The sequence below is a fragment of the Pongo abelii genome, chromosome 17, assembly GCF_028885655.2.
Source record: "Pongo abelii isolate AG06213 chromosome 17, NHGRI_mPonAbe1-v2.0_pri, whole genome shotgun sequence".
Classification (NCBI taxonomy): domain Eukaryota; kingdom Metazoa; phylum Chordata; class Mammalia; order Primates; family Hominidae; genus Pongo; species Pongo abelii.
Window position 1 is genome coordinate 35,924,534 of NC_072002.2, and position 26,771 is coordinate 35,951,304.

Below are 26,771 nucleotides of genomic sequence, written 5' to 3' on the forward strand. Positions count from 1 at the left end.
AGATGGCGCCACTGCACTCCAGCCTGGCTGACAGAGTGAGACCCTGTCTCAAAAACAAAGCAAAAAAAAAAAAAAAAAAAACCAAACAAAAAAATTTTATTTCAGTGCATAGTAATTCCTTGGTTACATTTTACGTCCGTTTTGTTGTCTTTTCCCTTGATTATCCATTCCGTTAGCATTTCCCTCCTTTGACTATCAGGAAAAGCAACAGTTTATGCTAACAACGCATGCTAACAGTGCCAACAGTGCTGGCCTGTGGAAACACTGGTTTTAAACCCTATGCAGCATAATGTCATTTGAATAACGGCAACCAGAAACTTCTCTTATAGTCTTTGAATCTTCCTTTGAAGGTTGTATTTTGTAATTAGGGACTGAATTTTTTCGTGAGTGGAGGCAATTATTAATGAGCAAAGTTTGGAGTCTGCCTATCACCCTAATTCTGCATAAAGGCAAGACACACCTTCTAAAAGGCTTTACCGTTGCTCACAACATTCCATACCATGCTGTTCAGCTTAAAAACACACTATTAACCTGCTCTGTCTGGTTTGAAATGTTTTCAATTTACACACAAATACAGAATCTGTGAATGTATTTCTACCTTCGTTAAAAAAGAAGACTAAAAGAATGTGGAATCCCTAATTCACACTTAGTTCGCCCAGGAAAACTAGCAGTTAGTGAAAAACTGGCCACATCACAGCCGCACAGCTCCAGCAGCCCGGGTAGCTTCCCCACCCTCACTTTCTCCAGACCCGCCTCCAGGACGGCCTAACCGCTTTCCTCATAGCTCATTGGGCGTGCGGCACCACCGGGCGGCAACTCCAGGGATCCGCCCCTGGACCCGCCCCTCCATTGCCGGGGGCTGGGGTTGGGCTTCCATCCGCCCTTTTTCTAGACCGCGCGCATGCGCACTCTCATTGGACCGTAGAGAGACGCTTAGGGATCAGTTTTCTCCTCCTTTCTTCCCGCGATCGCGCGGCTCTCTGAAAGCTTTCCCACTCTATTATTGCCGAGGATCCCCCTCCTAGACACTCTGAGAAGGTGCCGCTGCGGCCTTGGGTACGGCGGTACCCGGATGTGGAGCCGCTTTCGCCCGCTGGGACTCTGTGGCGGGGCGGAGCGCGGCGGCTGGTGCGGGGGCAGACAGAAGGGGGCCTGAGGGCCCGGCCGCTCGCCGGACGCCGGGAGGTACCACCACTGCCCACGGGGGAGGAGGCGGCGCCGGCGCTTGGGCGCCCGCCCCGGAGCGAGGGGCCGGGATCGCAGAAAGGCCGGCAGTTAAGCTTGCTCCCCGCCGCCCCCCTCGGGCTAGCCTCCCCCGGCCCCCTGCGCTCCTCGCGCTCCCGGCCGGGGGAGAGCGTGGTTTCCTGGCGGCCGTCGCTGTAGCCTGGCCGGGGAGCCCGGAGGAAGCGGGAGAGTCCCCGCCCACGGCCCCCTCCCCTCTGCCCGCTCCCCGCCGCCGCCTCCGAGCAGCCGCGGGCCGCCCTCCAGTCTGAGCGGGGGGCGCGGCGGCGAGGGCTGGGCAGAGGCTTTGGGCTCCGCGGGGACCGCGCCGCCGCCCCCGTGAGTTATTCCCACGTTCCCCGGGGCTCGCTGCCGCCCCCGCCGGCGCCGAGAGTCCGGCCCGGGCCCAACTCCCTCACGGGCCCACCGGCGGCGGCGGCGGCGGCAGCGGCAGCGGCGGAGCCCACCGCCCGGGTCCCGATGAGTAACTCCCGGAATAACCGGGTGATGGTGGAAGGGGTTGGCGCTCGGGTAGTGCGCGGCCCGGACTGGAAGTGGGGGAAGCAGGACGGCGGCGAGGGCCATGTGGGCACCGTCCGGAGCTTCGAGAGCCCCGAGGAGGTGGTCGTAGTGTGGGACAACGGCACCGCTGCCAACTACCGCTGCTCCGGGGCTTACGACCTCCGCATACTGGACAGCGCGCCCACCGGTAAGCCGCGGCCACCTGGCCAGGGCCTGCGCGCGCGGGGAGAAGGGGCGAGCTGCGGTGGGCGTCGATGCCGCGGGGAGAGGTCTGCGGTGGGACACCTGGTGGGCAGCGCCCGGCTGGAGTGAGCGGAAAGGGAAAGCGCCAAGGGAATTCTAGGTTCCGAACGGGTGAACAAACACTTTCAGAAAAGACACCCTGCCCCCAAGGGAAATGATGGCAGCACCATCACCGGGATGCTTTCAAGCCTGGAAGACACAAAGCACCGGGAAGAGAACAGACACAGGTCCCCCAACCCGACTCCTCCTCTTGGGAAGGGGCTTGGAGAGGCCTATCTAATAAGCCATTGAAATTAATCAGCCACCAAGTGATAACTGTCTGAAGGGAGGCTTGCTTAGCCATATGGTGCTCAGTTGACCGTTTATAATTGCTGAGGGGCCGTTGGTACCTCGGATTTGTGGAGATGCCCTCTTTTTTTTTTTTTTTTAAACCTCCTGTGACACAGAATTACTTGGAGTTCAGTAGCCAAATGTTACTTGGGACTCTGGAATGATTTTTCATCCAAATAGTTCTATTTTATATCTTTATATCAATAGAGGGAAAAACATCCTGAGCTCTTGAACCATTTCTTTGTGTTAAATACTTTTTCCAAGTGGCAGATCGGCGTAGGGGACACCTGATGTTATTTTTTGTTACACTAACGTCCGTCTCAGTAAGGTGATGTCAGAATCTTACTCACTCACACAGCAGTGAGTCAGGGTCCTTTGATTAGTGAATCTTGATTAGTGAATTTTAGGGGTCTGTTATTGACGCTAGAGTTTCTAAATGATTAAACCAAAGGCTTGCTTTCACAAAATAAATAACAAACTCATTTTCATATAGATTCATCTTTGGTATTATTTATCCTTGATATTTATCCTTGATTCTGTAGAAAATAGTTCACATTTAAAATTGGGTACTTTTCAGAATTCCTAAATGAGCTACTTCTAAGACATTGATTGAGTTTGGCAAAGCCTTACAAATCTTGGAATGGGCTCATAGTTATTATTAGTAGCAGTAAAGAAATTAACACAAGCCAACTCAGTTTTTGAACAGATAATTCGTAAAATTGTGTTCCTTAGCTAGCTTTTTAAAAACATTTATTAAAAAAAATTTTTTTTTAGAGACAGTTGTCTCGTTTTATTTCTTCAGCTGGTCTTGAACTCCTGGCCTCAAGCAACCCTCCTGTCTCAGCCTCCCAAAATGCTGGGATTACAGGAGTCAGCCACAAGGCCAGGCTTTAGATAGCTTTTTGAATATTAAAAAGGGTGTATGTACATGACTAGAAGAAAATAAAAAGATTCAACAGCACAAAAAGGGGCAGCCATTATTACCAGTTTTTTGTGTAGTCTTACAGAATACTCTATTGCATGGCAAGCATGTGTGTGATTATACTATAAATCTAATCCCCTTTTAAGTGCAACTGATAATAAATTATATTCACTCCTCTGCACTTTTGTTTCTTTCACTAAATTATATTGGTGATTGTTCCATTGTTTCATGGCTGCATAGTATTCCAGTGATTGGATACGGTGATTTATCTAACCAGGACTTTATCGATGGGCGTTTTATTATTTCATGTTTTCTTTACAATGATGCAGTGACTAAATCCTTGTACATAATATCCTTGTGTATATGTGCTGAGTATTTCTGAAGAAGTGGAATTGCTGCATCAAAACATTGCACATATTTAACATTTTGGTAGATGTTGACTAATTGCTTTTTGAAGACGTTTTGTGAGTTGAAACTGCCAGCAACAGTGTTTGAGGCCTATGCCTAATTTCTGCCTACTCTTTTTTTTTTGAGACAGGGTTTTGTCACCTGCAGCCTTGAAGTTTTGTTGTCATGCTAGCTCAAGCTAAAGTCTGACCACAACCCTTATTTGGAGGAATTCTTGTTATCAGTAATTGTAGCTTTATGAGGAAATTTAAGTATCTAGGGTAAAGTGTAACAGATTCTTTACTACGGTGATTTTTGAAGGGATATTAATGTTATCTATATGTTTGTAGTATGGGGTGTATCTATCATATTAATAGTTTCATTATCTTAATATGAAAGTAGATGTTTTTCAGAAGTAACTGTTTTAGAATCTTAGTTTAATAAGAATTTTATACATTAATTTGTTATATATAGTGGTTTATCTTGTTCATCTGATCTTTTAACAAACATTTTAAGAGCAGGATGGACGCAGGATAGCCAACCTTCATATGAAATACTTGTTGAAATGTATTTTAATTTCTACTGTTTAAATTCTTCAGGGTTTTTTTTTTTTTTTTTTTTTTAAGAACTGAACAAAATTGTAAGCTCCTGGCTCTTGTTTTGCCCCAGGACTATAATACTACTTTCAGTGTTTTCCTTTTTCTTCAAAATATTTAATAATCAGTGTTCATTGACATTTTATTACATTCTATAAGATTACTCAATATTTATGAAGTACTTGATATTTATTTGCATAATATTAACATTTTAAAAATTAACTTTTGTTTTTGAAACAATTGTAGTCTTCCAAAAAGATTACAAAACTAGTAAGAGTTCCCTTTTGCCCTTTATCCACCTTCTTTAGCTGTTAATATCTTAGCAAGTACAGTGATCAAAACCAGAAAATTAACACTAATATGGTAATACTGTATTAACTAATCTATACACCTTATTCAAATTTCATTTATTCAAATTATATATAGTGCTTATTATTAGTGTCCTACTAATATTCTTTTTCTGATCCAAGATCACACGTTGCATTTAGTGGTCTCTTCCAATCTGGGCGAGTTCCTCAGTCTTTAGTCAAAGTAATGAAAAACAATCTTATTGTCTCTCAAATTGGGTGTTTCTGCTGCTTTTTCATGATTAAATTCAGATTATATATTTTCGGCAAGAATATCATAGAAATGATGTTTTGCCCTTGTTAGTGCGTCATACCAGGAGGTACATGGTGTCCGTATGTCTCCTTAATGACAGTGTTAACTCGGCTAAGTCACCAGAAATTTTACCAACTGTTGCTTTTGTACCAGCAATGTGATGCCAGTATGAAAAAGATAACTTGTATCTTACATATTATTGTGAAAATACTTTTGACTTCATGAAGTCCCTCAAAGGGTCTTGAGGATTTCCCTAGAGGTTGAAGAATAACACTTTGAAAGTCACTGCCCTGGAGAGAATCTCTGTTTGAGCACATAGAAGCTTGTATAAGAATGTTCACAGCAGTTACTATGGTTTTGAAATAAATAAAATAAAATTTAAAAAAGAATGTTCACAGCAGTGTTGCATGTAAAAACAGAAAATTGGAAAAAACTTAAATATACATTAGGAGACTGGATAAGTTGTATGAATTTGTATAGTGCGGTACTGTATAGAAGAGAATGTTAAGCAAATAAAGTAAGTTGCAAAAGAAAACCTATGGTATGTTAAAGTGCGGAACAAAACTATTTTAGGGTAGGGTTTTGCAATCTTGGCACTATTGACATTTTGAATTGGATAGGATAATTTTTTGTTATAGGAATGTCCTGTGCATTGCAGGCAGGCATCCCTGGCCTCTACCCATTAGCAGCAGTAGCACCCCACCTCCTTGTGGCAACCCACAATATCTCCAGACATTGCCAGATGTCCCCTAGTGGGGGCAAAATTGCTCCCAATTGAGACTCATTGGTTTAGGGATATGTACGTGTGTGGTAAAAGTATGCCACATAAAGGTAATGATAAACACTAAATTCAAGGGAGTGGACATCCTTATGGTGAAGGGAGTGGAGAGCACGATTGGTGGAAGTACACCAGGGGCTTTAAAGTATTTTGGTAATGTTCTGTGATTAAACCTACCCATGATGAGTGCATAGGTGTTATACACACACACACACACACACACAATTTTATTTTTTTTGAGACAGTCTCCCTCTGTGGTCCAGGCTGGAATGCAGTGGTGTGACCTTGGCTCACTGCAACCTCCGTCCCCCAGGTTCAAGCGATTCTCCTATCTCATCCTCCTGAGTAGCTGGAATTACAGGCATACACCACCACACCTGACTAACTTTTGTATTTTTAGTAGAGACAGGGTTTCACCATGTTGGCCAGGCTGGTCTCGAACACCTGACCTCAAGTGATCCATAGCCTCAGCCTCCCAAAGTGCTGGGATTACAGGTGTGAGCCACCACACCCAGCCCTTTCTATATTTTTGTGTGTGTCATATTTTTGTACTTAATTTTAAAAAAAGCCTTACATTTGTCAGAGGGAGAACTGAGGTTGCCTTTGATTATTCGTCCTTTGTTCCCTAGTTCCACCTATATTATATGAATAGAAAATCTGTTGCAGTATGATTGGGAATTAAGAAATGGGTAACCTTCAGCATGAGATTCCTTGCAACTTTTCTGGGAGTTAAGGATTCTGGAGTGTTTGGATCATTGTGAATCTTTCTGATACGATTTTTCTCACTACATTTTGAAGATTTTGTCTGGGAGTTGTATGCGGGTCTGTAATATTTTGGCATATCAGCTTTATTTTTTCTTTCAGGACACACATGATATGTTTGAATTTATGGTCTAGGATAGTTAAACTTTGCAGAGAGGAGCATTTAGTATCTGTTTGAGTGATATAACGTCTATCTTGTTTCCAGATTCATTTGGCTCATTTGTAGTGAGCAAGAAGATTTTGGGACTATATGGGATGTTATTTAATTAGTTTGGATCTAATTTTTTAAAGTCTGTAGTCAAGTAGGTATAGTTGACTTTTTATCATCTAGGCACTGATTTTATAGCAGTTGGAGAAAAACGTGTTTTTATTTATGCTTGCTTTGTGTTCACTTGACTACAGTGTTGTATTGTTACCAGAGATAATGGAGAAAATGAATGTAGATTTCCTGTTAAGGTTCCGTCATTCTTGGTATCGATAATACAAAGTTAGAAGTATAGGAAATCAGCTTTATTCAAAACCAGCTTATGGTCATAGTTCATTCAAACTGTTTTGGGGGTAGTTCTTTGTCCTTTGACCGCTAGCAAAGAATGCGTCTCCAGTCATATGTGGAAAAACTTCTCAGATGTTTTGTATTCAATTGACAGTTTAAAAGGGCTGACCCTGGATTAAAAAAATGAAATGAATTAATAATCCTCAGCTTTTCTTTATCAGAATAGGGTCCCCTATTCTGATCTGTTTCTAGAACTACAGTAGAAAAGGATATTTGTCAGGACACGAAGCCTTAGGAAAAAACAGGATTTGAGGGAACAATGTTTGGGGAGCAGGATGCCACACCTGGAAAGGATGAAATATCACAAAATGTTTTTTACTAATGACATCTGCAAGGAAAACTTTATTTCCTCATAGATCCTACCTATTTTAAGGACTTCTGTAAAATAGTCTTTCTTATTTTATTTCCTCCACTAAAACAATGTTGTAAATTATGAAAGTCTATCTAGTTCTTAATAGTCCCTGTAGATTGCAGCTGGGTGGAGCTGAGGACTTCAAGAAATCAACTAGTAGACCCCTGTGTCAGTACTTCTCAAACTTAAAGCACACAGATCACCTGGGGACCTTTTAAAATGCAAATTCTGGTTCAGTAAGTCTGGGATTCTGTGAGAGTATTTCTAATAAGCTCATAGGTGATGCAGATACTGTTGGCTCAAGGACACACTTTGAACAGCAGAGTACTAAGTGACTCTTTGTCTACTTGAGATGCCCTGCGTTTCTGTTTTCTCCTTTTCCTTTCAACAGATTCCAAGCCTTGATTGTTTGTTGGTAATACGTGTCTTTAAAACTAGATTGGCATTATTAGTCGGGGAGAAGAGATGTGTGTACAACTGAAATAAAGGAGCATGTAACACCTTTCTAATATATGTACTTTTTGTAAGTGTAATGCTATCTTAATGTATATTTTCGATCGTATACTTTCCAGCCTGTCCCTCTGATGAGATTAGATGTTTCTTTTTGAATGTGTTCCCAGGTAGCCACCCACCAGGGTCTCTCCTCCACCCTCTTTAATTCCTAGCTAGTGTGATCTCCCCACACGTGTGCTTTCATCTGTTAAAGCAGGGTATGCTGTCTTGTAATTGTCTTTTGCACTAGATGATTAGTTTAAGGGAAAGGGTCTGTGTTATTCTTGTATCTCCATTTTCTGGCAGAACCATGTCTCTGGATGAGTATTTTCTGAATCAGACACACTTTTCAAAGAGCTTTTGACTCATTGGATCAGAGATTAGATAGATATTATCCTAAAACAAGATAAAAGGAAACTGAGATTCAGAGAGATTAAGAAACTTGTCCAGTCACAAAGCTGGTGAGTGGCAGATAGTAGGGATGAATGCCAGTTGATTGCTTTTACTCTGTATCATTCTCTTTTTCTTTTATAGTATAGTCGTTCAGAAACATGACCACCTGTAATACTTTGCTTGTGGGAAAATTGATAATGAAATGTAAACCAATTTAGAAATGAAACTTTGTGATATATCCTGTTGTAAATTGTTCAGTGCTCTTTTCAAAACCATTCTTTTTAGATTTTTCTTTTCTTCCCCTCTCCCTCTCCCTCTCTCCCTCCCTCCCTCCCTCCCTCCCCCTCTCTCTCTCTCTCTCCCTCCCTCCCTCCCTCCCCCTCTCTCTCTCTCTCCCCCTCCCTCCCTCCCTCCCCCTCTCTCTCTCTCTCCCCCTCCCTCCCTCCCTCCCCCTCTCTCTCTCTCTCCCTCCCTCCCTCCCTCTCTCTCCCTCCCTCCCTCCCTGTCTCTCCCCCTCTCCCCCTCTCCCCCTCTCCCCCTCTCCCTCTCTCCCTCTTTCCCCCTTCTCCCTTTCTTTTCTTTCTTTCTGGAGTTTCACTCTTGTCCCCCAGGCTGGAGTGCAGTGGTGCAGTCTTGGCTCACTGCAACCTCCGCCTCCTGGGCTCAAGCCATCTTCCCACCTCAGCCTTTTGAGTAGCTGGGACTACAGGTGCGCACCACCATGCACAGCTAATTTGTGTATTTTTTTGTAGAGATAGGATCCTGCCGTGTTGCCCAGGTTGGTCTTGAACTTGTGAGGTCAAGTGATACACCTGCCTCGGCCTCCCAAAGTGCTGGGATTACAGTTGTGAGCCATCGTGCCCAGCCTTTTTTTTTTTTTTTTTTTTTTTTTTTTTTAAAGAGAGAGTTTCACTCTGTTGCCCAGGCTGGAGTGCAGTGGTGTGATTATAGCTCATTGCAACCTCGAATTCTTGGGCTCGGGTGATCCTCCCACCTCAGCCTCTCGAGTAGCTAGGACTACAGATGCACACCACCAAGCCTGGCTAAGTTTTTTTATTTTTTATTTTTCTTAGAGTTGAGGTCTTGCTGTATTGCCCAGGCTGGTCTCAAACTCCTGGCCTCAAGTGATTCTTCAACCTCAGCATCCCAGATTGCCTGGATTATAGGCATGAGCCACTGAGCCCTGCTTGTTTCTTTCTAGTGTGTCTTTTTTGCACAGCTAAGGTTTTAGTGTATACATAGTTTTGTTTCATTCTTTTTTTTCCACTTGACATATATGTTTTCTGTTTTCCTTATAAATAATCTAATATGTACTTCCTATATGGTAAAATAAGGTGACAGTTATTTTTATGTCTTAAACTTAACTACTTATAGAGAAATATATATGTATTCCCATATAGGTATGCCATATGTACTGTTCTTCAGCTTTCTTTTTAAATGAATATTGGCTTGGACATCTTGCAGTGTTAGCACAGAAGAATCTGTCTTATTCTTTTTGGTAGGTACATAGTATTTAATAGTTAAAAAATATATTACTTAACTATTCTTTTGATAGACATTTATAGTGTTTTCTTTTTTGTCATTTTAAACAACACTGCAACAAGTATCTTTCTGTATACATACCTTTGTGTACTAATTTTTAGCTTTTAAATTAATTTGTTACAGGAATTACTGTTATAAATGACATGGCTAAATATTGTCCTCACTGACTTTGAGAACATTTGTCTTTTAATAGAGGAATTTAACTTGTTCATATGTATTGTGGCAACTGATACATTTTTTCTGATTACTGCTACCTTACTCTTTTTTTTTTTGAAACGGAGTTTTCCTTTTATTGCCCAGGCTGGAGTGCAATGGCGCAATCTCGGCTCACCACAACCTCTGCCTCCCGGGTTCGAGTGATTCACCTGCCTCAGCCTCCCAAGTAGCTGGGATTACAGGCATGCCCCACCATTCCCGGCTAATTTTTTGTATTTTTAGTAGAGACTGTGTTTCCCCATGTTGGTCAGGCTGGGCTCGAACTCCCGACTTCAGGTGATCCGCCCGCCTCGGCCTCCCGAAGTGCTGGGATTACGGGCATGAGCCGTCACACCTGGCTGCTACCTTACTTTTTAACTTTCCAGTTTTCTTGTATTTTTTTTTTTTTAACCAGTGAGTTAGAAATTTTATCACCTTTTTTTCTGCTCTGCTAATTATTACCTTTTAATATTTAACAAACAGATTGAAACATTAGTGTTTTTTTTTTTTTTGCGTGTAGAAAAACTAAACAGTCTCTTTAATTACTCCTGCCCATACTTCTTTCTTTCTTTTTTTGAGATGGAGTCTCACTCTGTCGCCCAGGCTGGAGTGCAATGGCATGATCTCAGCTCACTGCAACCTCTACCTCCTGGGTGCAAGCAATTCTCCTACTGGGTGCAAGCGATTCTCCTACCTCAGCCTCCTGAGTAGCTGGGATTACAGGCAGGTGCCACCATGTCCGGCTAATTTTTGTATTTTATTTTATTTTATTTTGAGACGGAGTCTTGCTCTGTCGTCCAGGCTGGAGTGCAGTGGCAAGATCTCAGCTTACTGCAAGCTCTGCCTCCCAGGTTCACGCCATTCTCCTGCCTCAGCCTCCTGAGTAGCTGGGATTACAGGCGCATGCCACCATGCCCGGCTAATTTTTTGTATTTTAGTAGAGACGGGGTTTCACCGGGTTAGCCAGGATGGTCTCCGTCTCCTGATCTCGTGATCCGCCCGCCTCGGCCTCCCAAAGTGCTGGGATTACAGGCGTGAGCCACTGTGCCCGGCCTAATTTTTTGTATTTTTAGTAGAGATGGGGTTTCACAATGTTGGCCAGGCTGGTCTAGAACTCCTGACCTCAGGTGATCCACCCTCCTCAGCCTCCCAAAGTCCTGCGATTACAGGCGTGAGCCGCTGCACCTGGCCATCTCCTGCCCCACACCTCTTACCTTTTTCGTTGTGTTGGTTTTATGTAAATTTTCAGGACAATTAGTCCCAAATTTTTGTTTGCATTGTCCTCTCTCCCCCATCATACTCCTGTAAATATATGCTGCTTTTTATGTTGTAAGATTTGCTCAGCTGGGCACAGTGGCTGATGCTTGTAATCCTAGCACTTTGGGAGGCTGAGGCGGGCAGATTGCTTGAGCCCAGGGGTTTGAGACCAGCCTGGGCAACATGGCAAAACCCCATCTCTACAAAAAAATATAAAAATTAGCCCACCATGGTGGTGTGTGCCTGTAGCCCCAGCTATTTGTTGCTGTGGCTGAGGCAGGAGGATCAGTTGAGCCTGGGAGGCAGAGGTTGCAGTGAGCTGAGATCATGCTACTGCACTCCAGCCTGGGTGACAGAATGAGACCCAGTCTCAAACAGAGGGGAAAAAAAAAAAATAGAAAAAGATTTGCTCATAAAATTGCATTAAACGTCACATTATTATTATTTAATTAATTTATTTATTTTGAGACATAGTCTCTGTTGCCCAGGCTGGAGTGCAGTGGCGCGATCTCAGCTCACTGCAGCCAAGTGATTCTCCTGCCTCAACCCTGCAAGTAGCTGTAACTACAGGTGTGCACCACCACGCCCAGCAAATTTTTGTATTTTTAGTAGAGATGGGGTTTTACCACGTTGGCCAGGCTGGTCTCTGGAGCTCCTGACCTCAAGTGATCCGTCCACCTCTGCCTCCCAAAGTGCTGGGATTACAGGTGTGAGCTGCCACACCCAGCTCACAGTTATATTATTAATAATTAATTAGATTTAAAATTGTAGTTCTTTCTTATTACTGCTGCTTATACTATATCTCATGTCATTCCCTTCTCATTTTCTTGGGGGAAAAATCCTTTCTCCTTCCTTTCTTTCTTCCCTTTTTTTCCCTTCTTCTCTTTCTTTCTAGTAGTTTGAGTCCTTGCAGGCCTGAAAATTGCTTTATTTTGCCACACTGTCTCTCTCACCCCTAAACCTGACTGATATTTAGTTGAATATGCAATTCTAGGTTCAAAATATTTTTCTGTCAGAACTGCCTCCCTGTTCTAGCATTTAATGTTAGATATGAGAAGTCCTATGCTAGTCCATGCTGTGGTTATTTGATTAACTTAATGTAATACCACTGTTGGACATTAATAGGTTTTTGGGACTCTCTCTCTGTGTGTGTGTGTGTGTGTGTGTGTGTGTGTGTGTGTATGTGTGTATACACAATATGTCACAGGTAGTTTATTATATGTAATTATATTTAGCTTCTTGTAAGAAAACATATTAGTCCCATGAAAGAGTTTTTGTTGTTAAAGCAAGTAATTGAGCTTCATATAAGGCTGTCAGATTCTCCAGCTTCAGCTGGTCAACCTTTACTATTGTAGTAGTACTGGGGTCCTTTATTTTTTATTCTTTATTCTAAACACATTGGCTCAAAGTCCCAGCTCTGCTCTTGAGGACAAGCTCTGCCCTCAGCAGAAGATGTGTCATTGTCATATCTACTCAACTATCATATAATGGTTAGTATTCAAATTACTGAAATGTTACATGCTTTATAAAGTTTTTTTATTTAACGAGGAAAATTGTCCAATTAATATTTATGTTTGTATGTGGTCATGGATAATTAAGTTACCTGATAAGGAAGAAAATTTTCAGTTAAGCGTTAGAATTGGGCCAGCCAGCTTTTTCCTTTAGGAAATAAATGGATTAGATAAATTTAAGTATAAATATTCCTCTGGCTTTGAAAAAGCTAATAACTATAGCTATTCACACAACGAACTCATATAACCTGGGAAATACAAATGAAACAAAAGATATCTTTTCACTGCAATTAGATTGACAAAAATTAAAAGTCTAATTATAGTATGTATTAATGAAGAATATAAAGAAACAACTCTCCAGGCCTTGTGGTACAATAAATCCGTACAACCACTTTGAGAAGCAATTTGGCAACATCTTGTAAATTAAAAAACAAAAAACAACAAAAAACACATGTTCTGCAGCTGAAAACATCTTCCAGGTGTATGTTCATTAGATTCTCAGGCACATATTTACAAAGATATGTATGAAGAAATTCATTGCAATATTGTGTATTAAAAATAATAATTGAGGAATTATTAAAAGTTTATATACAGACTAATGAAAACGTAAGTAAAATATTAGCAGTTAAAATGGAAGAATTAGATGTGTGTTTGCCAAATATATGTTGAGTGAAAAAGCAAGTTTCAAAGGGCTAACATAGATACTGTGCTTTTTTTTTTTTCTGCCCCCTCCCTACCCCAATACTGTGCTTTTAAAGTACATTTTTGAAAGACTAAAAAATTATTTATGGAAAAATATATGTAGAAAAAGGATGAATAGACTGAAAGGATTAAACCTTCAGAATGATATTTTGGTATTTTGTTTCTCAAAATATTCTTTCTTTCTTTATTTTTGAGATGGAGTTTTGCTCTTGTTGCCCAGTCTGTAGTGCAGTGGCACAGTCTTGGCTCACTGCAACCTTTGCTTCACAGGTTCAAGCGATTTTCCTGCCTCAGCCTCCTAAGTAGCTGAGATTACAGGTGCCTGCCACCATACCCGGCTTATTTTGCATTTTTAGTAGAGACGGGGTTTCACCATGTTGGCCAGGCAGGTCTTGAATTCCTGACCTCAAGTGATCCACCTACCTCGACCTCCCAAAGTGTTGCGATTACAGTGTGAGCCATCACGCCCAGCCTGAAAAAATATATATATTTTTAAATGAGATGAGACCAATTTGATTTCATTTTTGAAAATTTCAGTTTAGTAGTAAGTCAAGTCTAAGTTTTGTTTGTTTCAATTCTTGGTTTTACTGGATGCTGTAGCTAAAAAAGAGACCTCACAATGGCAGATCATAGATCCTAATAAAAGGAGTGCATTTCTTTTTCTTTCTTTCTTTCGTTTTTTTTTTTTTGAGATAGAATTTTGCTCTTGTTGCCCAGGCCGGAGTACAGTGGCGCGATCTCAGCCCACTACACCTCTGCCTCCCAGGTTCAAGCGATTCTCCTGCCTCGATCTCCCAAGTAACTGAGATTATAGGTGCCTGCCACCACACCCAGTTAATTTTTTGTATTTTTATTAGAGACAGGATTCCACCATGTTGACCAGGCTGGTCTTGAACTCCTAACCTCAGGTGATCCACCCGCCTCAGCCTCCCAAAGTGCTGGGATTACAGGTGTGAGCCATGGCGCCCGGCCAAAAAGTGCATTTCTGATGGATGTATGCTGGTATTAACCTCACCTCCTAACCCCCATTTCTGCCCTGTGAGGCTGGACTGGTTCTGCACACTGTATTTCTCCTTTGCCAGTTGGATCCCTGTTGGCTCTGCCAGTAGGAGGCACTAGAGGGAGACTGGAAGGCTGAATTGGGGATCTGACTTGCTCTTTCCTCTTTGGTATTGTTCCACCCAGCAGGCTGGGATGGGATGTTGATTTCCCTATCAGTATTTGATTCTAGTTTGCATACAGTAGTCCCCCTTTATCCATGGTCTTGCTTTCCTCATTTTCAGATACCTGAGGTCAACCATGGTCTGAAAATATAAAATCAGAAATTCCAGAAATAAGCAATTCATACATTTTAAATTGCATACTATTCTGAATAGTGTGATGAACTCTGCTGCCTGGGACCAAATCTGTCACCGTGTCCAGCCTCCCCATGCTGCCTATGCTGCCCACCTATTTAGTCACTTAGTAGCTGCCTCTTATCAGATCAACTGTCATGGTATTGTGGGGCTCGTGTTCACATAACCCTTATTTGACTTTATAATGGCCCCAAAGCTGAAGAGTGGTGATGTTGGCAATTCAGACAAGTCAAAGAGAAGCCATCAAGTGCATCCTTTAAGTAAAAAGGTGAAAGTTCTCAGGGAAAGAGGAAAACATCCTATGCTGAGGATTCTGAGATCTACAGTAATGAACCATGTATCCATGAAATTGTGAAGAAAGTAAAATAAATTCATGTTAGTTTTGCTGTCACATCTTAAACTACAAAAGTTAGGGCCACAGTGCCTAAGTGCTTAGTTAAGATGGAAACGGCACTAAATTTGTGGGTGGAAGACGTGAACAGAAATGTGTTCCAATTGGCAGCAGTTGTGTTCACTGTTATCTGCACTTTAAGGCATCCATTGGGGAGTATTGGAAAGTAGTCCCTTTGGATAAGGAGGGTCTACAGTATTTCTGACAACAGTGAAACTGGACTCTGTACCCTCCTCTGGGACACCTGTATCAGCCAGTCATAGCACCTCTTTAAAGGTCTGCATCCTAGTTCCTTGGGACCCCTTCTTTAAGTCTTTTTTTTTCATTGTTTCCCCACTTCTAGGGGTGGTGTATTACGTGGTTTCTATTTCCTGATTGGATCTTGATACAGTGTGTTTACTAAATCTTGATACTTATTTTTCTATCTCATTTACCGGTTAAGTAAAAATTTCCATTGAAATTTAGCTGGTAATTTCCCATCTTTTCTGATGCTAATCATTTCTTGCAGACTAAATTGGAAGGCATTCACTTTTATATTTTGAACAAATGAATTAAAAATCCATTGAATTTAAAATCAAGTAAATATTACCGTCTTCTAAGGATGCAGATGAGTTTGTTGGTACTACACATCATTTCAGCATTAAGAACTATGTAATGATGGAAACAGCTCCAACATCCAAAATCAGTTTCACATTGTTCACGCTAGTTTCTTTGGGAAAGCATTTGACATTTATTGTCACATGTCACCTTTCCTTGGAAGGGACAGATTCAATAGATGTAATTAGAAAAAAAAAATTTCTAAGGGGTATACCACCAACAATTATTTTTCATCACAGAAGAAGTGTACAGTTTTGCAACACTATTATTTTGTAAAAGAAAAATATGAAACTCATTCTTAATTTTGACTGTTTTAAGTAGTCTATTTCAAGGTAATCAGTGACATTTTATTTTGTATCATTAGGATATAGTCCACAAAAATGCCTAAGTAGGTGCACAAAAGCTGCAGCATGTGCTAATGTGCCAGAAGTACACAACGCAGAGGACCTTTGTTAACTCCCTCATGTTCTCAAACTCCCACTCACCCTCAGTATACCTTTTGTGTTCCAGGTGTTTCATGTGGATTTTTTTTCAGGGACCCACTAGGATGTTAATGTCAATAGACTAATTTACAATGAGTGAAACTTAATTTTATTCCTAAAAAAGTAAATATAAAAGTTGCAGTTTTAAGGGTAGCTCATAACACCTTTTTCAGAATGCTTGGCACTGAGTTTATAAACTTTTGGATTTTAGCATTGTATGGTGTGTTTGCCATGTAACACATAACACGCACTTCGAGATCTACAGTTATGGCCTATAAATAAATAAATACATTAATACTTCTGCAGCAAAGCACAGGAATAATTCTAAGGGGATAAAGACAGAGTATATTCTGTATGTAGCCTTTTGTTTGCTCAGATGAGAGTTTATCACTAAATGAGTTTGCTGCTAACTTACTGAAAAAACTTTTCTGGTGTTTGGAGTTTTTTGGATTTTGGAATTACAGATAAGGGATTTCTCTTGCATTTCAAAGGGTCATCTTCTATATCTCCTGGGTCATTTAACTCACTTTTGGAAACCATTGCTTTAAGTTGTCAAACAGGAGCTTGCGCATTTTAAGTACCTGTAGGAAAATGGCTTTTTAAGAACATTCCTCCTCATTCTTCTAAACCCATTTCTTTACTCACATACTTTCATACAGCTGCACACAATTTAGCTTGTCTCGTCATGTCTGGGAACATAGTTACAGCAATTTAACCATTTCCTCAGATGGAACTAGGAACACAACATTTTTTATCTTTGTAAGCCTGTAGATTAGCACTATGTAGTGTAAACAGGTTCTTGTGAACTAGTCTGGTACCTAAGTTATCTTTAAACTTTTGCTTCTGAGGGAAAATGGGTTCTGAATTTTAAACAACTGGCTTTTTTTTTTGGAGACAGAGTCTCGCTCTGTCGCCCAGACTGGAGTGCAATGGCACTATCTCGGCTCACTGCAACCTCTGCCTCCCGGGTTCAAGCGATTGTCCTGCCTCAGCCTCCTGAGTAGCTAGGATTACAGGCGCGTACCACCACGCCCAGCTAATTTTTGTATTTTTAGTAGAGATGGGATTTCACCATGTTGGTCAGGCTGATCTTGAGCTCCTGACCTCGTGATCCGCCTGCCTCAGCCTCCCAAAGTGCTGGGATTACAGGCGTGAGCCACCATGCCTGGCCAACAACTGGCTTTTATAAAATGGACTTGTGGAACATGACCAAGATAAGGTAGTATTTAAATTAGTGGAGGAGATAATGTCATAAGAAATGGAAAACAGCAGATAGTCCAGACATTCATTTTTGGCTTTGGAATACTTATTTATTTATATATTTATTACTTTTTTAAAAGCAAATTTATTTTCATGGATATTTGCTTGGGTTAGAATTCGTTTATATTCTCAGAGCACACTTATGATAAGAATATTTGGTTTCCTCAGGGGTGGATTTATTGTCTTGATGATAATTTTATTCCTAAACCAACAAGAAATGGAGCAGAGACTTTGTAATATTAAAATAAATTATTGTTTAATTTGTGGCAGTTTTGCAGGGCTAGTGATAATAAATCCTGAGAGCTTTGAATTGAAATATTTTACATCATGGTGACTTACTCATCCCTTATCCCCCCAGTTTCTTTGCAGGGGATAGTAGAAAATGCAGTAGCTTAGGAGCCAGGAAATCAAGGATTTTATCAATTGAGGCTATTAACTAGTGGAATGGATTAACATTTACTGAGCTTCAGTCATGTGTTAGGCATTGTATACTTTATCTCGTTGTTTGTTAGGCTTCATTTTATTGATGATAAAATAGGCCATGAGAAATAAACTAACTTGCCCAAGACTCCACAAGTAATAAATTAATGGTGGAGATTCAAATCTTGGTCTGTCAGTCATTTTTTTCCTTCCATTTCGAGCCTTCATTCATCACCTGTAAAATGAAATCAGAGTAGTTCAAGGTACACAGGTGTTCTGCTTCTAAAATCAAATAATGAGTTTTTACCAGTTAGTGCAGTTATTTCAAAATGTATAAAATTCTTTTTTTTTTTTTTTTTTGAGATGAAGTCTTGCTCTGTCACCCAGGCTGGAGTGCGGTGGCGCAATCCTGGCTCGCTGCACCCTTTGCCTCCCAGGTTCAAGTGATCCACCTGTCTCAGCCTCCCAAGTAGCTGGGATCACAGGCATACGCCACCGTGGCCGGCAAATTTTTATTTTTAGTAAAGATGGGGTTTCACCATGTTGGCTAGGCTGGTCTCAAACTCCTGATCTTAGGTGATCTGCCCACCCGGCCCTCCCAAAGTGCTGGGATTACAGGCGTGAGCCACCCACCGCACCTGGAGTCAAAATGTATTTTCTTAATTTTATGTTTCACCTCATTAATTTTCTACTCCTATGTAAAAAAATGCCAAAAATATAAACAAATCCATTATTAAAATTGCCAGTTTTATGTCTAGTTTTGAGAATTTGTTTCTTTTGGAATGTGCGTGGCATTATGCATACTTGTAATAAACTGGCGGAGGCTTCCAAAATAGAATAATTTGTCTAACAGAAAAGGTATGAAGGAGTTGTGAACTTTGGGTGACACCTTCACAGATATTTTCTTTTTTTCCTACATAATCCTTTAGCAGCTCAAGACATTTTCTTAATGCATCTCTTACTATGGTAAGAGTTGGAAGTAGATGGTGTGGTGGTCAACTACACGATTTAAATTAACTTAAAAAAGACAGTCTTTTAGGCCGTGCAGTGGTTCACGCCTGTAATCCCAGCACTTTGGGAGGCCAAGGTGAGTGGATTGCTTGGGATCAGGAGTTCGAGACCAGCCTGGCCAACATGGTGAAACCCTGTCTCTACTGAAAATACAAAAATTAGCCGGTTGTGGTGGCACATGCCTGTTAATCCAGCTACTTGGGAGGCTGAGGCAGGAGAATCTCTTGAACCTGGGAGACAGAGGTTGCAGTGAGCCGAGATCGTGCCACTACTCTCCATCCTGGGCCACAGAGTGAGACAGGGTCTCACTCTTGTCTCCCAGGCTGGAGTGCAGTTGTGCTATCTCGGCTCACTGCAACCTCCGCCTCCCTGGTTCAAGCGATTCTCCTGCCTCAGCCTCCAAAGTTGCTGGAATTACAGGCTCGTGCCACCACACTCGGCTACTTTTTTGTGTTTTCAGTAGAGACGGGGTTTCACCATGTTGACCAGGCTAGTCTCGAACTCCTCACCTCAAGCGATCCACCCGCCTGGGCCTCCCAAAGTGCTGGGATTGCAGGTGTGAGCCACCGCGCCCGGCCAGTCTTTTAACATTTTAAAATGTGTCTGAGATTTATTTGAATATTGAAATAGGATTTAATAACTTATACTCTAAATCCAGTAGAGTGCATGGGGGAACATGATGCCCTAGATATGTAATTATTCTTTAAATAAGATCCATGCTAGGTGTGGAAGAAAACCACAAAAAACCCTGGTAGAGTGAATGAAGTGCTTTAAGAGGCCATGTTTTGTGATCAGACCCAGTTGGGTTTGAATGTGAACCTGCCACTTACTAAGGTTGTGTGACTTCAGGCAGGTTACCTGTCTGAGACTCAGTTTCTTCATCCATGAGATGGGGATAACAATTGCTTACTTTTTAGAATTGTTGGGAAGGTTAAATAAAATGTGTGTAAAGAACCAAGCTTGGTACTAAGAGATAGTGGCTGGTATTATTAATAACAACAATCCTATTTTCATTAATTTAGTATTTCTCTAGAGAAAGGAATGTGGACTTTACCAACCAGCTGGCAGGTCACAAAGGCCTTGCCCTCATTAGGAATTTTAATTAGAGTTGAGGCAATTTCTAAGCCAGTTAAATATTTTGACGGTTCAGGGAAAATAAGATGGATATTCTTGTTGGTTAACCCTCCTTAGTCTCTGTAATACTTTTTGTTACATTTGATTTGGGGTTAAAGTTGAATGAATCCATAAATTAGAATTTCTTGGTTTGTTGAATGACATCAACAGTTATGCCACAATAAGTAGTTACATTTGAATAAAGGTTGACTTGTAAATTTTTTTTTTTTTTGAGACGGAGTCTCACTCTGTCACCCAGGCTGGAATGCAATGGCGTGGTCTCGGCTCACTGCAACCTCCGCCTCCTGGGTTCAAGCAATTCTCCCGCCTCAGCTTTCCAAGTAGCTGGGACTGCAGGTGTGTGCCACCACACCTGGCTAATTTTTGTATTTTTAGTAGAGACAGGGTTTCACTATGTTGGCCAGACTGGTCTTGAACGCCTGACCTCCTGATCCACCCGCCTTGGCCTCCCAAAGTGCTGGGATTACAGGCGTGAGCCACTGCGCCCAGCTGACTTGTAAATTTTTTTTGATGTTAGGTGAAATCTTTGAATTTGGGCAAAGTTTAGGGTATAGCTAGGCACCATACTAGTCTAGAAGGACTGTTTCTTTTTAAAAAAAGTTTTAAAATTTATTACATAATATTTAATATATACAAGTGAATAAATGAGTAATATAACCAATAACTGGGAATCCATCTAGAAAGTAAGCATTACTAATACATTTGAACACCCTGTGTAATATTTCTCACTTGCATTCCTTCCCCTCCTCGCCTAAGGTAACCAGCTGTCACAAATTAGTTTTTATCATTCCCATGAGTTTCTTTATGTTACACATTTTTCTATATCTGTAAATAATATGTATTTAGTTTCAACATTTTGTATTCTATACATATGTATTCTATACATTTATATAAAAAAATTATATATATATATATATATATTTTTTTTTGAGATGGAGTCTGGCTTTGTAGCCCAGGCTGGAGTGCAGTGGCGTGATCTTGGCTCACGGCAGCCTCCTCCTCCTGGGTTCAAGCGATTCTCCTGCCTCAGCCTCCCAAGTAGCTGGGACTACAGGTGCGCGCCACTGGGCCCAGCTAATTTTTGTATTTTTAATAGAGACGGGGTTTCACCATGTTGGCCAGGCTGGTCTCGAATTCCTGACCTCTTGATCCGCCTGCCTCGGCCTCCCAAAGTGCTGGGATTACAATTGTGAGCCACCACGCCTGGCCTTTGTATTCTATATTTTAAAAAATTCAGCATTATGGTGAAGGGTATGTCCATGTTGAATTGCGTGGCTGTTGAACATTCATTTTTGGTATTCCATTGTATCCCTAATATATGTATCCATTCTGTTGTTAATGAACAATTATGTTGTTTACTTCTTACTTTTGCTATTATACGAAGTGATAATTTAGAGATTTTTGTTCTGTTGTTGAAGCACTTCATATGTATTTAACTGCTTGTAGTGAAAACTACTTTTCTCTTTCAGCCATCATTTTTACCCAGAAATTTAACATTTTACTTAAATCAGTGCTTTGTGAGTTTGAGCTATTTTCATTAGGTCTCTTAAGAATGTAGTTATTGATCTTAAGCAACATGTTTTACTATTTTCATAAAATTTTCCAACAAAAATACTTCAGCTTACAAATTCTCTAAGTTGTTAAACTCAGGCAAGATACCATTAAAACTTAGAGCAGATGGTCATTTGAGTATTAGTAGAATGAGTCAAAAGCTATCATCAGGTGGTTCATTTAACGGTGGCAGATGTCTTCATAAAGCTTAGCAAAGGAAAAGGGCATTAACTCCTTAGGGTAATATGGTATTCTGTAGAAAGGGAAAAAGAAGAACTTAATGGATTCAATTAAGGAATTAAATTTTATGAAATAAAAATTTTAAGGAAAAACTGTTGCCAGGGCTGATGGTTTTAGATGAAAATGGATTGGGTGGATGTAGTGAGGGAAACAAAAAAGCTACCACGGTACAGTAAGAAATTAGTAAAATGTTGGTCTTGTTTATTTAACGCCCTTCTGTTTTATGTTTTCTTTAAATACCAACTTTTGTTTTGAAGTCAATTAATTGTATTCTCATTAAAAATTCTGTAGTGCTCATTTTGGTAGTGGAATGGGTTGCTTTGTTTACATTTTTCAGTTCTTAGTCTGTTTCACAGCTGTTCAGTGGCTTTGTTGGCATTTGAACTGTGGGAACCAAGAAAGCATTTGGATGTGCTTTTGTGTGCATTAATGGTTTTCCTGAGGTATTCTTTAAAACCATGAATTACAGAATTTTTTTAACCAGTTGTCTTTAAATGGTTCCTTTTAAAGAAAGCCTGTACATAGATTATGAGCTCATGACTGTTATCATTGTATGTTGTGGAAAATGAATTTAGAAATGAAAAAGATGTAAATGAGGCAGTGGTTGCAAACTGGACAGTTTTTTTCTGTTGTAGTTGAGTGGGGTAGTTGGGATACATTTTCCCTACCTCTTTCATCAACCAAGTCACATTTGAAGAACTGCAGTCAGTTAATTCAGGATAAACCTCTAAGTGTGCAGTGAATACTGATTTGTTTAGTCTGTTTTACTTTTTTGTGATGATGGAACTAAATCAGATTTATTTTAGACCTTGTTCAGAAACTTAGCGATTTTGTGGACATTTACTATCATTGGTATTTGATATTAATTGTGGTATTTTTTGTCGGCTTTCCTGTGCTAAGACAGATACAGTTACTAGAATCTGATTTCAGGTGTGTGGCAGTGAGATTGCTTTAAATCAATATGTAATCAATTCCATATAATGTCCATTTTGGAAAAATAATTCTATAATTATTTCTATATTACTGCTTCTAACACAAATATCAAAAGTTTACAAAATTAGGTATAAAACTATTCTAGGTCACACAAAGTGTTTTTTTTTTAAGGTAAATTGTGAAACCCATAAACAAAAAGATTTTGAAGAACTGTCATAATTGTCTGGTGCAGGGCTATTAAACTGAATATTAAATTTTCATAAAACTGCCATTTGTAAAGAGAAATGCCAACAATAACAATCCATTTAACTAGTTTTTTTAAATTTACACTTTAATACTGAAATACAGGTATACCCCTGTTTTATATAGGCATTATACACAGTTCTATTCCTGGAAGACCAAATATATATTTAAAATGGAGGAGAGGCATGCCAGATGTTATTTTTCAAAGATGGCCACACCAATCTACATCCCATCCCACCTGCTCTTCTTAGGAGACAATGACATTCCACCTAAAGAGGCTGCTTCCTTCCCTCAGTGGACCTGGGTAGACATTTGTAACTGCCTCAATTAATAGAGTATAGAAGAAGTGACACTGAATTCTGAGGTTTGGTCACAAAAGGCAAGGCAGATGTCGCTTGTCTGTCCATGTCTGTCTTTCTGTCTGTCACTCTCTCTCCCCTCAGGATTCACAGTCTGCCTGCACCGGGAGCTCTGAGCCAATGCTGAGAAAACCATAAAAGTGCTAGGTTAAGAATTGAATAGTGTATTTTACCATTTTAAGGAAAGTCTTTCTAAGCATGAAGCCTCAGAAGTCACACACATGCCGATGAGAGCACACATAGAAAATGTGTACCCAGAAAACAATCTGGAAACCCCCACCAAACTGCTAATAATGGGTGGGAGTGCACGGTGGAGGGGGGACTTTCACATTTTGTTCTGTATGCTTTTGGGTTGTTTAAAGTTTTATTATAAGTGTTATTAATTTTATAATTTTAAAAAGAAAATAAGAAATACCAATTTTTTCCTCTCAAATTGGCACAGATTAAAAATACTACTTCAGTGCATGCTAAAGATGTGTCAAGAAAGCCAGTCAGATACTGCTGAAAGGGAAATATAAATGGATACAATCTCTATAGAAGGCACTTACAGAGTGTTTCAAATGCCATCAAAGACTTAGACCCTGCCTTGAATGTTTTAAAAATGCACATTCAAAGATATTTGTTTGTGGCAGATAAAGACAAAAAGTTAACATAACCAGTGTTGAAAATATGGGACTATTATATGTAAATTATGTTAATTAATAGAAATTCTATACAATTATTAAACCATGTTGTAGAAGAACTATTACTGACATGGTAAAATATCATTTTATAAAGTAGTTTGCAAGGAACTACAATGTGACATTTTTGCATCTAAATTGCATAGTACATGTAATAGAAAAACTAGAAAGATAATTCCCTGGATGTGCTGATGGGATTAGCCTTTGTGGTTTTCCAAGTTTTCTACACTGAGTGTATATTAATCCTAGGAAGCAGCTGGGTGAGTAGGAGCATTTAACATGAAGTATAAGCATCAGAGATGCCATGTATGTCACTTTAAACTAAAAACAAACAAAAACAGGAAGGAACCTAAGCAAATCTTTACAGAAACCAACTTTCAAATTCCTTTAGTTACTTTAGTAATATGGCACATAATTGCTATTTAGAAGTTTTTATTTATTTTAATCTTTTAATTCACAGATGAATAATTAAATGTTCCCCATATACAGTCTCTGAAAAATTTAAACTTTTATTAAGCTCTTTGATTTCTGTATAAGTATTGCAAAATTTGTCTGGGATAGGTGATGATTCTGATTATGATATTATTTAAATAGATGACTAGGGCATTTACTAAATCTATATTAAGATGAAGTTAAGTGCAGTATAATTCTTTATATGTATATTTTGCTTTAAAGTTTTTCAAAGTGTGTTTACCTATCACTTTAATTTTTTTTTTTGTTTTTTTTTTAAATGGAGTTTCTGTTTCTAGGAGTTTCTAACAATTTAGCCTCACAATGTCTCTTTCCATGTGAAAGGAAGTGTTTTCTTAATTTATAGATGAGAATATTGGTCCCAGAGTATTTAAGTTGATTTTGAATATTAAGTGGATAGTAAATTATACAAGTAAATTCTTAAATCACATACGCTTGTTTTTACCATTTGAGGTAGCAGTTTAAATACCGTATTGTATACAGGTTAGAAATCATGTCTGATCTTGTTAATTTTTAGCCTGACTCTATAATTTATCTCCAAGTCTCTGGCTGTATTGCATGTTTCTGCTAAGCAAAGTCGTTCCTGGTTCATTGAACATACTCTGCTTTTCTGTGATTTCTTCCTTTCTTAGAAAGATCTACTCGTCCACCATTTCTGTGGAACTTTTCCTGATTTTATTTCCTGTTTAGTTTCTCAGGCGAGTTTCTATCAGTGGAGACCTGGGCTTGTATTTTTTGATTAGATATTCTTATATTCTTATTTTTTGTTGGTGACTCCCTTCTTGTTTTTAAGCAGAACAGTTCTAGATTTCAGTTTGTTGTACTGTTTAATTGCTAAATATCTCTAATACTTAACCTGTTTTCTCTTGAATGATCTTGTTTAGACTTTCTCATTTATATCCTCTACATTTTTTGTCTCCTGACCCATAGCTACCAAGCCCTAAATATCTCTGGAACCCATTTCTCTCAATTTCTACTGTCATCACCCTAATTTAAGCTACCATTATCTTAGCTGGACTGCTACTAACTTCTTTTAACCTGACTCCCTTTCTCTAGCCACTTTTACTTTTTTCATATATTTTTTCTCCACACTGCAGCAGGAGTGATTTTTTATTTTTTTATTATTTTTTATTTTTTTGAGTTAGAGTCTTTCTTAGTTGCCCAGACTGGAGTGCAGTGGCGTGAACATGGCTCTAAGAGTGATACTTGAAAGCAGCAGAGGGCATGCCTGCGGTAGGAATAAAGAAATAGTTCTGAATGAATCAGTAGCCACTCATGTCCACTGTCTTCTGTCCCTACAGTCAAGCATTTATGTGACAGGAGACTGCAGAAGGATTGCACATAAAACATATTTGGTGTTGGGGTATCAGGCTTTTTTGTAGTCCACTAGGTATCCCAATTCTTTCAGGTGTTCGTTCCCTTCCTCCTTCCTTCCCTGCTTCCCTCCTTCCTGCCTTCCCTCCCTCTTCCTTCCTGATCCTTGCCCCTCCCCTCCCTTTCCCTCAAAACAGGCATACACTCAAGTTTGGCCCTTTGTTTAGAATCTGGTTATCTGAATATAGAAAATGAATAACATAGGGGTTTTTTTTTTCCTCCTTATCGGGAAGTAGCAGTAGTGTATTATATTAGTAATACGACCACTTTTGTACTCTAGTTTTTACATATGTAGCATGTTACTTGATTTTTAGAACACGTCTCACCTTTAAAGAATATATTACGTTCTCCAAAGGGGACTGAGGTTGTGAGAATGAAAGGGCTCCTTTCTTCTATTTAATTATGGAAATGTTCTAAATGGATACAAAGAGGAAGATAATGTAATGAACTCCCACGTACCCATTACCCAACTTCAGCACGGCTAATCTTGTTTTACCTAAATCCCACTTTACTTCCCCTCTGCCTCCCTCCAGTTATTTTGAAAAAAAAAAAAAAAACCAAACCAAAAAAAACCCTCCAAAAAAAAACAACCACATTATTTTATACGTAAATACTTCTGATAAAACGACCTTTTCAAGGACATAAAAGTAAATACAGACGAAGTCAGAACTTGAATCCAGGAGAGTGTCACTTTTGGACAGATAATAGAGCCCTTGCTTGGTCAGCATTGAGCTTGACCATCCAGGGTGTGTTTGTAAAGTAGTGACACTGATGTTGACAAGCCACACATTGTTGAAAAAAAAATCCTAGTTTTTATTTATTGAACAAATGATATTAATATAACAATAGAATGGTAAAGGAGTATTACCCCCAATTATTTCACCTGAAAATGAAGGTTGTTTTCATTACTTA

General features: G+C 39.9%; 1 protein-coding gene across 1 annotated transcript in view; it reads left to right on the plus strand.

The window, feature by feature from the left end:
* The first annotated feature begins 903 nt into the window (after window positions 1–903).
* MIB1 (MIB E3 ubiquitin protein ligase 1) overlaps window positions 904–26,771 on the plus strand; it is a 134,259-nt gene continuing 108,391 nt past the window's right edge. Inside the window, exon 1 of the mRNA XM_024235899.3 lies at window positions 904–1,930. Coding sequence (XP_024091667.1) covers window positions 1,702–1,930 — 229 coding nt within the window. The 5' untranslated portion in view covers window positions 904–1,701. The remainder of the gene's footprint in view (window positions 1,931–26,771) is intronic.